At 43.6% G+C, this 15,996-nt stretch overlaps 1 protein-coding gene across 11 annotated transcripts in view; it reads left to right on the plus strand.

Annotated features, from left to right (window-relative positions):
- The window catches only part of eya1 (EYA transcriptional coactivator and phosphatase 1), a 67,418-nt gene extending 52,463 nt beyond the window's left edge, over positions 1-14,955 (plus strand). For all 11 annotated transcript variants that reach the window (XM_030398997.1, XM_030398999.1, XM_030398998.1 and 8 more), the window contains 6 exons: positions 8,552-8,610; positions 8,711-8,871; positions 9,094-9,208; positions 9,486-9,607; positions 10,351-10,451; positions 12,761-14,955. In XM_030398997.1, the coding sequence (XP_030254857.1) occupies positions 8,552-8,610; positions 8,711-8,871; positions 9,094-9,208; positions 9,486-9,607; positions 10,351-10,451; positions 12,761-12,841 (639 nt within the window). In that variant the 3' untranslated portion in view covers positions 12,842-14,955. The remainder of the gene's footprint in view (positions 1-8,551; positions 8,611-8,710; positions 8,872-9,093; positions 9,209-9,485; positions 9,608-10,350; positions 10,452-12,760) is intronic.
- The last annotated feature ends 1,041 nt before the right edge of the window (positions 14,956-15,996 follow it).

Here is a 15,996-nt window from a genome sequence, read left to right on the forward strand (position 1 = left end):
ATCATACCAGAGGAGGAGTGACATTCTCTCAGAGGCATATTGATCCCTCCTCTTAAAGCGAGCTGGGACAGTCTGAGTGTTAAGTGCCAGCCCTCAGCAATGCCTAACCAGTTGTGTTTCCTCTCTGCTGATTTACAGTCCTCCATCTCCGATAGAGCTAAATAGAGTCCATCTATAAATACCGCAGCCAGCAGCAGTTATGTATTTAAGCATGTGCAGAAATGCATATGGTCCATCTAATTTAGTCTAAGCCATAAAGGGAGACCCCAGAGGCTGTGCAGAAACACAGGTGCAGAGTTAGAGGCCTAACGGTGTGTGTGTGTGTGTGTGTGTGTGTGTGTGTGTGTGTGTGTGTGTGTGAGTGTGTGTGTGTGTGTGTGTGTGTGTGTGTGTGTGTGTGTGTGTGTGAGGGGTCCATCTAAGTCTTAACACTGTTGTCCTGCCAGCCTCTGCACAAGAACATGAATTATGGACTCAGCAGATTCACTATATGTAGTCTCAGATTATTATGCTTGCATTTCAAATGTTAGCATTAAAGGCAAATTAATCAGCTTTTAATGTTCAAAATGCACAACGATTGTTTGTAGACTTCTAAATATTCTAATTAAGCGTAATACTCTTCTCAGTCTACCAGATTCAGAGCGAACATTCTAGTCTTGTGTTCAACTGTGTGTGTGAGTGTGAGTGTGTGTGAATGGAGGCTGGGCTGTGTTGATAGAGCTGGTGAGTGACGATTCAGAGGAAAGTCATAAAAAGAAAGAGGGCATGCCGAAGGGGTCAACAGGGATCAGTTTCACCCTTACGTCTCTCTCTCTCTCTCTCTCTCTCTCTCTCTTGCTCTCTCTCTCTCTCTCTCCCTCTTTTCTTCTTCAACCTTTTTCTGGATCAGCGCACTCTTTTTTCATTCAGCGTTGGCTAGTATTGAAGGTGCGTCCCAGAAATACTGCACCTCCCCGAAAGACTCCCAGCCCGCTCGCACACACACAAATCTCTGTATCGATCGTCCCGTACAAATCATTTTCTGTTCTGTATTGTATGAACAGCGCAATCTGTTTTTATCATCAAAAATGCTCCCGCTGAGGGAAGTATTTGAAAAGTAATTTATGGCAACATGACACCAATAGACGTGATCTCCACTGTATTAATTTTTTTATCGACGAAGTTGTATTATAAGATAAATATATAATCACTTTTATATCGAAAACAAAATTTGATACAAAATCAGTCATGTGAGCAACATCCTAATGGAAATGAAATAATAATTATATTAAAGGTGCATTGTGTAGTCATGGGGAAGACATTTTAATCAAAAGAGAAAAATCTTTATTGACTTTTGATTGATTTTTTTTTTATGCCAAAACAAACTAAATGAACCCTGCCACCTTTCTATCTACAAACAGTGATCTGGGGACCTTATTTTCCTCTGAGAACAGCTTGTTTATTCACTTGTGAAAAATATAGTTATTATAGTTGTAGTTATTAGTTTCTATAATTAACTAACTAATATTGTAAATATTAAAATTCAGATTTTTTAAAACTATACTGGGCCCCTTTAATTTTGAATCATATTTTCTGCATTAATCTAAATTGAATAAAAACATTTAAATATTTAAAGCTTTAGCAAGATAATTTGTTGCTCATATATCTTATTTCTGAAATAAAGTAAGTTCACTTCACTTGATGTTATTTTCACGCTCGTGCTGTGGTGTGGGGTTGAATGTGGAGTTAATTGATGGTCTAAAGTGATGTGTATAATGAAGCCCACTGAGGCTGAGCTCACTGGGAAGACTGACAGCTCTGCTGTGACTCAGGGTGTGAGTTTACTGTAGGTGCGCTGCGGCAGCCCAAACGCTAACGTCGAGCGGTATGTGGGAACCGGGGGCCTCTCTCTCGCTTGCCGAGCCCCCGTGTTCCCCTCTCAGTGGGGTACGGGGGCTGCCGTCTCCCCCTTCCCTGGGTGAGAAAACAACCCTCCCTGTCTGGAGGATAAAGGGCATGAGGGCAAACCACTCACAGGGAGAGAGAGGGGGAGAGGTCTCTAAAGGTGGGAACATTTTAAATTAGTCCACTGATGCCTCCACGCTGTGTGCAACGCTCTCTCACTTATGCACTCGAAACATGTTGTGCTGAAAACACACATACTATACGAACACTACCCACACACACAAACCTGTGGAGCAACCCGGTGACACTGTGAGTTGAGTGCTGTTTATAGCTCCCAGCCTGCAGTCGCAGGGTTGAAACCTCCTCTGTCACTCTCACCCAGGGGCTGCCTGTTAATGAGAGATGCTGTGAAATGCATGGTTACCTTTTCCTAGTGGCTGAAACGGCCCTCCAGAGTCTCTTAGTGTGGAACCGTTCTCTTGGTTTTATTTCCCACTGTAGGGAGTCAGATCCTGTACTCACCATTCCACATGATTGGTAGCTTTATTGCTTTTTCCTTGATAGTGTATTTTTGTGGTTTTATTCCCAGTAAGGGGGAACATGATGCTGACTGTGCTTTTTGTTGAATCATGAAATTAAGTCATTCAGGTGATCAGTTACCCATTAACACTGTAGCTTTGTGGAACAGATTTTATTTATATTTCAGCTGAACACACATAATATATAAAACTGGAAAACCCATCAAGATCTGCACCAGTGAGACATGGAGAAACCATTCATTAGGATTTCAGTGAACAGCGTGTTTTTGATACCAAATTGTGACAGCAAGCTAAAAAAAAAAGTCAATTTTCATACATATTTTGTCAGATGGGCTTCTTTAGCTCTGTACGCATTGATGTGGGTATTTCATCATCTGCCAGGCCACTGATGCAGCAGTTCTGTCATGCTCCTTGACATAACTCCATCACGTCTCAAGGCGGGGCCACTGATGTGTTTTGGAAGGACTACAGAGAGAAAGTGGAGGGTTCAAAGCCACCCTGTCAATCTTCACTCCGCAGAGCTCCACCTCACCCCCACCCTTTACCCGCTATCCTAACACAGCCGATTCAAGCACCAATAGGGGTTGTGGGTGCACAGAAAATATAACATTACTGTCTGGTGACAAATGGTGATATGTAAGAATAGATTTCTTGTCCTGAATGAAAGAGGGAGATACAGCACCTGCATGACATTGTCTGTGGCGGAAGAGAGGAGAAAACCCGCGGAGATTTATCTAAACAAGAGTCAACTTGGAGAGAATAAACTGTTTTTCTATGGACATTTGCAGAAGGAAAATGCTGAAATGATGGAGATTTGATATTGCATTTAATGTCGCTCTCCTTGAGGTGTGGTTTGGACTTGTTATGCCAAAAATAGGAAATAATGAGAAGCAGCTCATCCATCACGCATAACTAATTTATGCTTGTCACTGCCTACCGGTGGGGTGTTTCTGTCTTTCCAACTTTTCCAGTTACTTCAACAACAATTTACAGACCACTTTGTTTAAATTCAGTCTGTCTCTGAGTCGAGCGTTCTCCCTCTGGCTCTCCTCTCCTAGTTGTGTGAATTTTTGTAAAACCAGCATGGACTTCTCTCTACCTGTGCTTTGTTTGGCGCCGCTGTTTGAATTCCGTGGCTGTTCAAGCACAGATTGTGGATTGGAATGAAGTGGGTTCGAAGAACTATCCCTTTGTTACCCACATCCTGTGTTTGACCCCCAGGTAATCACAGCTCCCCCTCCCTCCACTTCTGCACCCTCCTTTCTCTCCCCCCAGACAGGGGTGCCTGTGGTGGGAACGGAGAAGGAAGTTGCTGGGGGTCACAGACCGCGGGGGGGATGACAGCCACTGCCGGTGGAGTGGCGGTATTGAGAACCTGCGAACCATGGATGAGCCTTTTTCACATGGTATTAGCCTGTAGGGTCACAAGGAATGCTGTGATGACGGCTTTTATCGCTCACACTGTGATTTTTGACCACCCACCCCATCCAAACAGCTCACCTGAGAGAGAGGGGGCAGCTTCAATTAAAACGTGAACACTGCCTGTATTGCAGAGGCCTTGGAGGGAAAAACAGGTCTAAGAGTTAGTTTAGATAGCATGATCCTTTCTGTGTTTTGGTAACAAGCATCGCTGACTCGCCCCGTCCTTCTTTTCCCTGCCTCTGACTGTTGCAGTCACCACCCTGAGCTCTTTCCAGGGCTACAGGAAGACTCTGGCCGTCATCGCTGATTGCTTAATGACAGATGCCAAGGGAACAAAGAGGGCCCTGATAACTCCCTCCACAGTGGAGAGTTTTTCAGCAGACTAGTGGAAAGACAGAGAGACAGGCAAAGGAAGAGAGCGTGAATGATGCAAAGATGAGGCAGAAGCATCGGGTCTTCAATTGTTGTGCATGTTTTGGTGTTCCTGTGAAGATAAAGGCTGTTCTGCAGATAAATGAAAAGAATGCTGCAGATGAATTCAACAGAACGACGTAGTGTTTGTGTAAGGAGTAATTGCGATGGCTTCTGGTGGAGGGTCTTCACTCCTGAGTACAGTAGGAACATCTGGTGTCAGTTAGCGGTGATTGTAGGTTTTAGAGAAACCACTGTTTGCTTGGTGAGGGGAGAACGGGGGGATTCGATGGAAAAGAGATGTTCAAAAGGTTCTAAGAAGTTCTCAATGTGCCACCATCTTGAAGCCCTGTCATTCTGTTGTTAGTGTTATACTAACAATAGCTTTACATTGAGTCAGTAACTTTGTTTCCATCAACATAATTTTATGCACATTTTCAAGTATGGCATTAAAAAAGAACGATGCAAACGGCATAATTAAAAACTTCTTCAATTTCACAAAAAAATTCATTACTCGCTTTAGGTTGGAAGAAGCTGTGGCGTCTTCCCGGATGTTCCTAAGATAAGATTCCAATTCCAACATTCCCTCATAGATAGCCAAGGTTTTGTTTCTTCTTCTTTGATGTTTATTGGCAATTGGCAAATAACTGGTTTTGTTTCCAGTTTGCACGCCTAACTTCTTCTACTCTGCTTATTATTATTGGCTAAACCCCCATATTCTGATCAAAAACTACCCTTTTCTTAGCCTGGATTATTTTCTTCATCTTTGCTTGACAATTAAATGAGACATATTATGCTAATTTTCAGTTTTCTCACACTGTCCGGTGCAGCAGCACTGTATTCCCCCTCTGTCTGAGATGCTCAGTTATAGCTCCTGTCTCTTTAAGCCTCCCTTCCTGAATGCCCAGTCTGCTCTTATTGGTTAGTTCACACATGCCTGAGCACCGACAACAACATCAGAGCAGTGCCAAACTAGCCGCTATAAGCAGTAAAATTTGATTTAAGTACAAATGTGTAGCATGGTGACGTAGTGTGATGTCACTTTGAATACTAAATTCGTTTTAGTCCTGCATTCCAATAATGAGCTCCTTCATCACAAGGTGACACCAATTATATTGAAAATTATATGAGACACGTTTGTTTTTCCTTTGCTTCCTTTACACTGTTCTGTTTTCATAAAACATCCACATAACCCATCCAATCAACAATGCAGGAATGCCAGAGTCCATCCACAAATCCGCCAGTCAGTAAAATTCACCGCCCCACAGTGTTTCCTTCCTATCCACAATACGACTATACGACTGTACTTAACTGACTTGAACCTGCACCATCCATGACTGTGTGGTGTTTACGAGGCCTTCAGAAGTGGCTCCTAATGAGTATGTGTAAGGGTTACTGTACAACATTACCCACAGCCACCTCCTCTATTAACTTTCCCAGTCCTCCCAGGAAGCCAGTGCAGAGGTTTATGCCAGCCCCAGCTGGGAACCGTAATTGTTGGAGTTGTGCATTCTGCCAACACCACACACCCCCCCCCCCTTTTTTTTTTTTTGTATTCACCGCACACAGACTTCTCTGTGGAGGTCTCAAGCCAAGTTCAGCTGGTAATTAAACTATCTACAGAATTAAAACACTTTGTAAACATACAAAAACAATGACGTGGACAGGCCACAGGCCTTCAAACTGTAAAATCCAAACCTCTCTATTTTTCTTGGCCTTTTTCATTTCTAACATGTTATATTTGTTGAGCTTTCACGTGTTTATTAGCTTTGAGGATTTGGAAAAGCCCATGAAAAATTGTTCATAATCAAGCGCCAGTTATAATGACTCCAGTTAGGCCTAATTACTGGGACAAATTTATGTGTTTCGGGTCATGTTGGAGTTTGGTTCTGGCACCTAAAATAGGCCCATAATTATCACGCTGAGTAATATTGTTCTCAAATTGCTGTTTTGATCCATGCTAGCTGTCAGACCGTGAAAGAAACACATTACAGGGGAAGAACAAACATGAGGAACTATTGTCATCCAGGAGACAGCGTACAATTAGGCAATGATATACTGAACAAGTGGAACTGAATGGTCCTGTACCCAAGTGAAAGAGCTGGTAGGAGCTTTGGCAGTCGGCTCACTGAGTCTGATTCCTCAACAGCAGGTAATTACTGTATAATAGAAGCATTCCAGTCACTTGCACCAGAATGGGAGGTCTTTAAAAGAAGGCTTTATGAGGCGCTTATCCCTGCGTGCTGTTTTTGTTTTCCTTAACAAACAGACATGCCTCTGCTACTTAAAGAATTAAGCGCACCAATACTTCTAGCTTGGGTTTTGTTCTGGGGAAAGTTTGCAGATAATTCGTGAACATAAATTATCCACAAGTTCGCTGGCAGCAGCTCTTCATGATGGGACAGTGCTGTTTTCTTCAACTACTAAAGATCTGCATTGTTAGTGTCTGGAAACACAGCTAAGAGCCCCCGTCTGCACCCCATCTCCAATTGGCAGTCCGTCCCCTGGAACGCGGGGCTCAGCGCTTGCTCCATGTGAGGTCACTTTGGACTCTCTCCCCAAGCCTTTACCCGTCGCACTCCTCCATCTCCACCTCTCTACCCCTTCCACCCCCTTATCGGGGTGCCGGAGCCCCGGAGAGGAGGGGAGAGGGGTCACGGGGTCAAAGTCTTTTCCTCTTTGGATCTCGGGGCTTGCTGGGAGAGGCTTGGCGAGAGAATGGCTGCATTAGAGCAGGGGTTGAGGGTCAAGATTTTAATTCTGTTAAAGAACAGCTGGTTTGAGTTTCTCCTCACGTCGCTCTTCCCCTCCCTCTCCCCGCAAATCCAGGGAGATGAAAAATTTGTTCAGAGGGGAACCAGTAAAATAAAAAAGGTTTACAGTCCAAAGCCCTTACCCTTACCCTGCTCTAGCATTAGAGAGGAATGCAATAACGTCAGCATTTGGCCGCAGTTAGATTGACTTAAAACAAGGAAGTCCTTTCTGTGTTTTGGTGTCTTAACAGCCGGATGAAACTTAATTAAAAAGCTTAAAAAATTGGGTGGGATTTTTCGTTCTTGAGACTGGAGGAATTCTCTTCCTCGAGTTTTCAATTTCCAATTATTATTTCTCACATAACTTTAAACAGGTGAGACAAACCTTTTTGGCAGTCACACAACTAATTGAAAAGCTTTCCAGAGAAATTCTTTACACTACTTCATAGAGATATCAAGTGCACTCTGTTTTTCATTCTAGATTAGGGTTGACTGAAACAAATTGAGAGTTTGACGTCACATTCATTCAAGGCCATTGTTCAACCTTCTGTCTGCTAAATGCTAAACTTTGCCACCCAAAGTTTTAGCAAAACGAAGCTCAGCCAGTCTCTCTCTGCTCTGTCACATTTGAAATGTGTTGATGTGGATGCCAAGGCAGGACTCCCTCACATTTCAAGCTGGCTGAGGAGGGGGAGAGAGGAGGGGGAGAGGAGGGGGGAAGCACTAGCGCTCTCCTATAAATGGAAAACTAATAACAGATTTTCAGTCTGCTCTCTCCTGCGCACTTTCGCCGGCTGCCTGGCCGACTGGCCCCGGGGCTGTGTTGGTGTGTGGCGCAGCAGCAATCAGAGGTCATAATTTCATTGGCGGTTAGCATCAGGTTCAATTTTTCTAGTAGGTTACATTTACCAGAAAGTCTGGATTGTGTTACTGCGTACCGGTAGAATCAGTGCAGAGCTGCAGAATCCCTTTACCTTTCCAAGAGGAGCCAGGCACCCCCCAAAGGGGTAGAGGAGTGCGCATGTGTTTAGAGATGCACACAGTCATACATGCACAGAACAGCAGTGCCACGGCCTCTTTATAGACTCAGCTGGCCTACATACATCCCTCTAGTGTATGTATATATATCAGTACTTGCAGACGTAGCTGCTCAAATGCCAACCTGGACAGTGTTTAGAGTTGCTGGGTTGAGACTTAATTGGTTATGTCTGTGTGGGTGCATATCTTTAGACCCCTCTAGTGGTAGCAGTCCATTCTGACTGATGATGAGGTTAGTTTTTGTTTGGACATTGCTGGTTAGGCCCATGGAAGAAAAATGTGGGGAAAAGGATAAAAAGAGAAAGTCAAGGCGAAAGGGGATTAAGACTGAGGTGTCCAGCCAAAGCACAAATTCCTGAATAAATATGTTGTTTCTAGTGAAAAACGACCTGGAACATGTGCAGAGTGTCCTTTCCCAAAAAAAAAAAAAAAAAAAAAACTCTTTAAATTCTGAAAAGTATGATTTCTCCACATCGCTCAAAGTGTGTGTCGTGTGTGTTTCAGGAATGTGACCAGGTGCATATTGACGACGTGTCCTCCGATGACAACGGCCAGGATCTGAGGTACATCCCTGGTGCACTTTGATTCCTGATCGAATAATCAAATAAACTACTGTTTGCTGGTATCAGTATGTTCTGACAGACTCTTCCCTTGTCTTCTCAGTACGTACAACTTTGGCGCTGACGGTTTCCACGCAGCAGCAACCAGTGCCAATCTATGTCTGGCCACGGGTGTGCGGGGAGGCGTGGACTGGATGAGAAAACTGGCCTTTCGCTACAGACGAGTAAAAGAAATCTACACCACCTACAAAAATAACGTCGGAGGTAATCCCCAACAAGCAGATCTGCTCCCTCTTGTAGAAATATGTTTGCAGATGCCCCTCATTATGTGGGCGGGTTTTTTTTGTGTGTGTGAGTCTGCGCGTGTTCATGTGTGTGTTCTGAAAAGCTCACATGCCACACCACTTGGTCAGGGGGTAAATTTTGAAAATTTCAGTGGTATTTGCAGGGCTGGTCCAACCCAAACAATGTTACCCTGCGTTTCAGGTCTGCTGGGCCCAGCCAAAAGGGAAGCCTGGTTGCAATTGCGAGCAGAAATTGAAGCCTTGACGGACTCCTGGTTAACACTGGCACTGAAAGCACTAACATTAATCCACTCAAGGTAGGACTCCAGTGAGGAAAATTGTACCCAGTCCCACACCGCACATATATAAACTCGCCTGCAGTGTAAATAAGTCAACTCCATACTCCCAAGCTATTAAAGAAAACACCAATGCACCAATTTGTCTTCTGGAAAGGCTTTTTATTCTGATTTTGAAAGATAAGTGTGCTAAGAGATCTATCTATTTTCTGCACCCTGTGTTTTATTCTGTCCTCCCTCGCAGTGATTTAGAATGATGTCATCCCTCTGCTGTCCTCCTCTTGTTTCTCTACTTCAGGTCAAACTGTGTGAATATCCTGGTGACCACCACGCAGCTCATCCCCGCCCTTGCTAAGGTCCTGCTCTACGGCTTGGGAATAGTCTTTCCTATTGAGAATATTTATAGCGCAACCAAAATAGGTAAATACTGCATCTGAAATGTGTCACTTTTGGGACACGAGTGTTTATTATTTTAGGTCGTTGAAGACACACATGCTACCTAAATAAAAGGACAGAGGCGTGGATGGTGTGGGAGGTTCAGTCATCGGAGAGGGTTGATGTTCTCCTATGAAGGAATAGGCCTAATCAGCCTGGGATTATTTTCCTGGAGCTTGGCCTGTGCTGGGCCTCCCCAGGCCTCTCCTGTTCAGTCTCTGCATATGAAACCACTTCTGCACATTTATGTCATTCCACAGCAACAGAACCCCCCTCCCCTCCTCCTCCCATCTCTCCCCCGTTTTCCTCCAGTCCTCCCCCCTTCTTCACTGTTTCAAATGCAAAATAAACATCAAGCCTCGCTCCTGCACCATTTTCAGGCCCGTCAGCGCAGAGCTGGAGCCGAGCGTTAAGCCAGTGGTCCCTCTAAGCAGACCCTGCAGCATGCAAGAGTGATTTAGTCCATTTGTACCGTGTTTGAGGAGGAGAAGGGCCGAGCTAATGCTTTTCAGATTGTCTTTATCTGAGGGGCTGATCTTATCATCTACTCGCTGAGCTCCAAGTGTTTACACTCTGCCCTATTCTGTACGTGTGGTGTTTTTAAAGGGGCTCTTGTCACCCTGTGCCTTTGAATCAGCTTGATGGCGTTCAGTCCTGCAAGTGTCTGTGTGCTTGTGTATGTGCTCGCAATGCTCGACACTAACACCCTGCTGTCGACTCCTCCGCAGGGAAGGAGAGCTGCTTTGAGAGAGTAATTCAAAGGTTCGGGAGGAAAGTTGTTTACATTGTTGTTGGAGACGGTGTGGAAGAGGAGCAAGGCTCGAAAAAGGTAAGAAGTCTCACATTTATCAGAAATAAGGAGAACTGGGAGATGTTTGTACTTCTGATTGCTTCCCATGAGGTCAGGAGTTCATCATGAATGCCTACAGAACACAAAACATACCTGCCATACCGCTCACAGAAAGCCCTCAACAGTCTTACTTTGCCTTTATTCATTTGTCCTCTTAAAGGGCACCTGAGTACAAGAGAGAAAGTCTGCAGTGTGTAATCAGCGCTCTTCCTCCGCCATCTCAGGTTTACAGAGCAGGGAAGGGTAGAGATGGCATAATTATATATTCCTGCTCGCTGCCCTGAGCAGCGTGAATGCTGTTTGTGTAATGCTAGGCAAGCCCTTTCAGGCACATCGTAAATAGAGCACGCACAAAGGAGATTTAAATCATTGTTGGTGGAATTAAAACATTCACTGCAATGACAAGCCTTGTTAGCACGGCACGGATCAAGGAAGGCTCAAAGCCGACGTCTCCAGCTAAAACGTGACGGTATCTGTTCTGATGCCCTTTTTATGTTACCTGTCAGCTCTTGCTGCGCGATTTGTGTATTCAGCGTTTCTGCCAAGTTTGTAAACCGAATGCAAGCCGCACACAGCAAACATACTCCTTAGCAAATTAATCAGCAGCCCAAGAGTATATTTCACAGACAGCGTTGGTGAGCCACAGTGTCAGGACCAAGACGCGGAGTTCCCCCTTTGAAAAGCGTCCAGCTCCTTTTTCACCTGTTTCTCAGTAAACAACGAGACGGAGCGTGAGGACAGATGAAGAGTGATTAGGCGGCGATTAGGCAGAAGTAGCAACCTTTACCCCGGATAAGTGTGTAAAGCAATAGCTCTGTATTATGAAAAGAGAACACACCCGATGATTGTGGAAAAAGATGCAAATATTTTTACTCAGTCTTGAGTGTGACATTGATGGAAGGATAAGGCGTTTTTTCCCCCGTCTGAGTGCCGCGAGTCCCAGGACACGCAATGCGGTAAAAGGTTTCTGTGTCAACATCAGAGAGGACGTGAAATAACACAACAATTTCAGCCGTCAGGAGGCACATATCAGACGTGACACTGCGTGGAACTACAAAAGCAAATGTCTGAAAGTTCTTTCAGCCCTCATTCCTTCATCTAACTGGGGAAAAAAATCCTCAATCCCTGAAACAGTTCTGCCTTCAGTTATTACCATCGCCTGGGAGAGAAGGCGCAGATAACATCTCCAGCTTTTAAACTTAAAAGCAAAGACAATTTACAAAACAAAAAGCAAAGAGCTTTTTAAGGGTCAGTGCAGGCTCTCCTAAGCGGAACATATGCCTGGGAGAGGCCATACCTTTGATAAGGGGAGGGTAAATGGCCTCTACACACTGAGTAGCTGAGGACTCTACCTGACAGGCTCCTTTCATTCTCTGCGACTCAGGTTTCTCCCCCGTCCTCTGCTCGGGAACAACAGCTCATTTGCACTGTCCTAAACACACACTGGCAGGCAGGAGGTTCGTTCAAAAGACACTGTGGGGAGTTCATTACAAGACCGCCACTGGATTAGTTTGGTGGGATAAAACTACACGTTGATGCAGGAGAGAAATTAGTTAGAGGTACAAATGTACTGTTTGGCTGCAGAGAGGTATGCACAGGGGAGAAAGAGGAGCGGTCGGGGTGTGTTATTGATATGATTGCTTTTCCTGATGAATGGACCAGGCGTGCTCCATTCATTGAACATATTAGCTGCGGTGTAAAGAGTCAAGTCTTCTTAAAACTTTTTGCGATTGCTAATATTGATTCACTTGTCCATTATTTTATTGGCAATAAATTAGCCATTAAAGGTAGGCCAGGACAATATATTAGTATTATATTGTTATCATGATATGAGACTATATATCATCTTTGATTCTGGATATTGTTATGTCGTGATTTGTCATAAGTGATGTTTTTCCTGGTTGTAAAGGCTGCAATTTTCTGAACTTACCAGATTGTCTTTACTCACACATTATATTCACATTACTGATGATTACTTATCAAAAAATCGCATTAAAAAATATTGGGATATTAGCTTTTGTCACCCAGTCTTAACATTTTTTCCGTTTCACAATCACGTCATATCCTTAAAACTCAAAGATATTCACATAAAAGTAACCAATTTCCTTGACAAATGACTGAAAGGATTCATTCCTGATTTGTAGATTTCCATAATTTTCTGTGATTTAAATTATTAATAATTAACTATTATTGCCAATATCATATTGACTTGTTTCATCCTTAAATATGTGTGCAATTGCTAAAGAATGACTAAAACTTATGCCATGATATTTTTACTCCTTCCACAGCACAACATGCCCTTCTGGAGGATCTCCAGCCATTCGGACCTCATGGCCCTCCACCACGCTCTAGACCTGGAGTACTTGTAGCACTACATCACCATCGTACACCCAGCTCCGCCTCGGGCACACCCTGCAACCTTTCACCTTCGCCCTCCATCCCCGTCCAACGCTTTGCCGCAGACCTCGCAGCTCAGAAAAGCCCCCCCCCCCCCTCAACCCCCCGTGCTGCTGGCGTCTGTCTTCCACTACAGAGGAAGAAAGGAAGAGGAAAATGGAAAAAAGAGAGGCTGAGCGTACGGTTAATGTGCTGACATACGGTCACACTTTGTCTTAACCCTAAACTTTTTTTTTTTTTTTTTCTTTCTGGAAGCGAAGGAGAGAGGTGAATTTATGGCGCTGCAGCTGCTTGCCCTGGTTACTGTGAATTGGCCGCTTTCTGAAGCTGTCAAAGTGTTTTACGGCCCCCCTGTTTGCGCCGGGACTCTGTCAGGGTTCACACCTGTGAGGAGAGCAGAGCTACTGATGGCCTCGCCCGCCTCGCCTCACCTCGCCACAGAACTGAGCTACAGTACACCCACAGGCCCACGACTACTGGTGGTGACTTTTTCTCCGTCCCTCTAGCTCTTCACCTCACGTCTCTGTCTGATCCTTATCTGCCTGCCCACTTTTACGTCTCTCTCCTGTCACGGGACAGACAGACAGACAAAGCGACTGTTCCTCTGTTAACTGTCAGCCTGGGAGTCCTGTGCTTCTTATTTATGAACGGAGACTTTGTGAGTGGCACCGCGCCACTGAGAAGGTACCTCGACGACAAAAGACTCGTGCCTTTTACAAAGTACTATTGATTTCCACCGAGACGAGAGGAAGACGTTTATGGATGAAACGAGAAAAAAAGGGGTTTTCTAATAATTTAAGAAAATTACAAAACTTTATTTACAATGCTGAGACAATCGTGTATAGAGGAAATCTTTTTTTTGTGTGTGTAAGTTTGTAATCACTGGACTATTCCTTCCTATATTCATTTAGGTACGTGCTCTTGAAAGGTGGCAATGCTTATTTCATTGAAGTAAAGAAAAAAATAATGATAATAATAAAAGGCATCCCATCGCACATGAGCTTGTGCGACGCCTCAAAGTGTTGATGTGTTCAAGTTTTGTTCAGTAAACAAATGTGTAGATAATGGGATTTTTTTGTGATAAATCGTTTTGTCAAGACCAAAAGCATGGATGTCAAGTGTCAATGAACTTTCATTTGATTCTGTCATGTTTCTCGTCCTTACAGGAAACTTTAGGTTATACAGCAGAACAGGTCTCCTGTTTAGATTCATATTTGAAAGGGAAAGAGGTTTTTTGTTTTTGTTTTTCAGAAAAGGTAGCTCACAACTTGTGTCCTTACGGCATTTCACCAGCTTGCAGCCCTGACCCCATGTATTTGGAAGCAAACTTGACTCTGATAAGGGTTTTTCGAATCTGGCGCGGAAGGAGAGCCATTTTAACAACAAATTTGAATAAACCTGAGGGGGAAAAAAGCAGGCTTGAATAGGTTTTATTATCTTTTATACAAGCGCTATAACAACTCTTGTACAGCGAGCGTAATTTTGTATGATGTAGTGTTTTTATTTCGACTTTGACGATACATTCTGTGTCCCCCTCTTTGAAATAACTGCAACACATGAAGCCCTTTTCGTAACGATTCTGCATCAGTGGACGGGGAAACCATAATTAACGTAGAGAGAAAAGCCACTAACGTCGAGGGGTTTGTGAACATATAGGACATGTGCTATCGACTGTGAATTTCTTAAACGGAAGCCGACTCGTCGTGTTTCTAATTTTTCCCTCCTTTGCACATGATCACTGTTGGCCTTTACATTTCAATTTGGATCCCTCTCTCCTCCGAACATAAACCCCCTTCCCCCATTCTTCTCAAAACAACTTCTCCCCCCTGCACTCCGGGGGTATCTACATATTGCTGCTAGATCAAGGTAATGGTAGGTAAATAGAGGAAATGTTTTATAGATTCATACAGCACGCTTTTTTTTTATTATGTTGCAATCATAAATGCAAACTGGAAATACTTTACACTACATGGGCCTCATTGTGAAACGCAAAAAGATTGTTGTGTCTGCAAAATATGTGTACAGATGTTTTTGACAATATTATTTGATTGTGTTTAAATTAATAAAACTGATTTGTGAACTGTTACATGTTCCCCTTTGCGTTTTTTCTTACATTTAATGCGACAAGGTAAAACATTTAAAAGTTAAAGGAAACATACAATGCTTTTTATTTTTTCCCCTCCTTTCCTTCAGTTTGTTAAATAGGTTCTTAAACGTTCTTCAAAGTTAAAAAAGCCCAAACGGCCCCAACGGGAGCTCCCCTCTCCCACAGAAAACACTGATACCGAAGTGCCTAAAACACTTCGTACGTAGTCCTGCCTTCAATCTTTTGACTTTGTGACATCGCACTGCGTCACCATGTCACACATTTACATAATTCACGGTTAAGTGAAGCTAGTTTGAAGTTTTAAACACGACAAAGCCGACTTGAGGCACGGTGAGCAGTGCCAGCTCATGCGTGACGGTGTGTGAGCTGACCAATCAGAGAAGACTGGTAATTCTTCATTGACTAGTTGTTTTTTATGTTTAAAGAACCTGAATAAACAAACTCTTTGGGTGAGGGTTAGCAACTGACTTTGAAGGACGTGCAATTTCATACTGTTTTAACTTCATCTGGCGGACCCTGCCACCTTCATAGCTTCAAACAGTGTTCTGGGGACCTTATTTTCTTCTGACAACAGCTTGTGTATTCAGTTATGGGTGTTATATTTCTGGGTTTGTATCATTACCTCATTAATATTGTTAATATTAAAATTCTGAATTGGAATTCTGGTCGACAAAACTACATAGTGCCCCTTTAAGTCCATATTTCTTAGCACTTTTCATTGTGTGTTAATATAACATGACTTTCTGCCCCCAGCACCCAGAGTCTGACACTGATGTCACAGGCCTTAGCCACTAATCCTAGCAGGAAGCAAATAGAAACTGGAGCTGGTGCTAGTTTAGACCAAACATCACATACCCACAAGCTAATCACATCCTTTAAATCTTCACAATCACTGCCATAAAACACTCTTTACACATGACTCCAAATAACAGACTTTCATTCTCAAATATTTCTCTTAATTCCTGTGAGACGATGCAAAATTTTCTCGATAACCTCAACAGTGTCTTAACGTGCATCACC

This window comes from Sparus aurata, chromosome 19 (assembly GCF_900880675.1).
Source record: "Sparus aurata chromosome 19, fSpaAur1.1, whole genome shotgun sequence".
Classification (NCBI taxonomy): domain Eukaryota; kingdom Metazoa; phylum Chordata; class Actinopteri; order Spariformes; family Sparidae; genus Sparus; species Sparus aurata.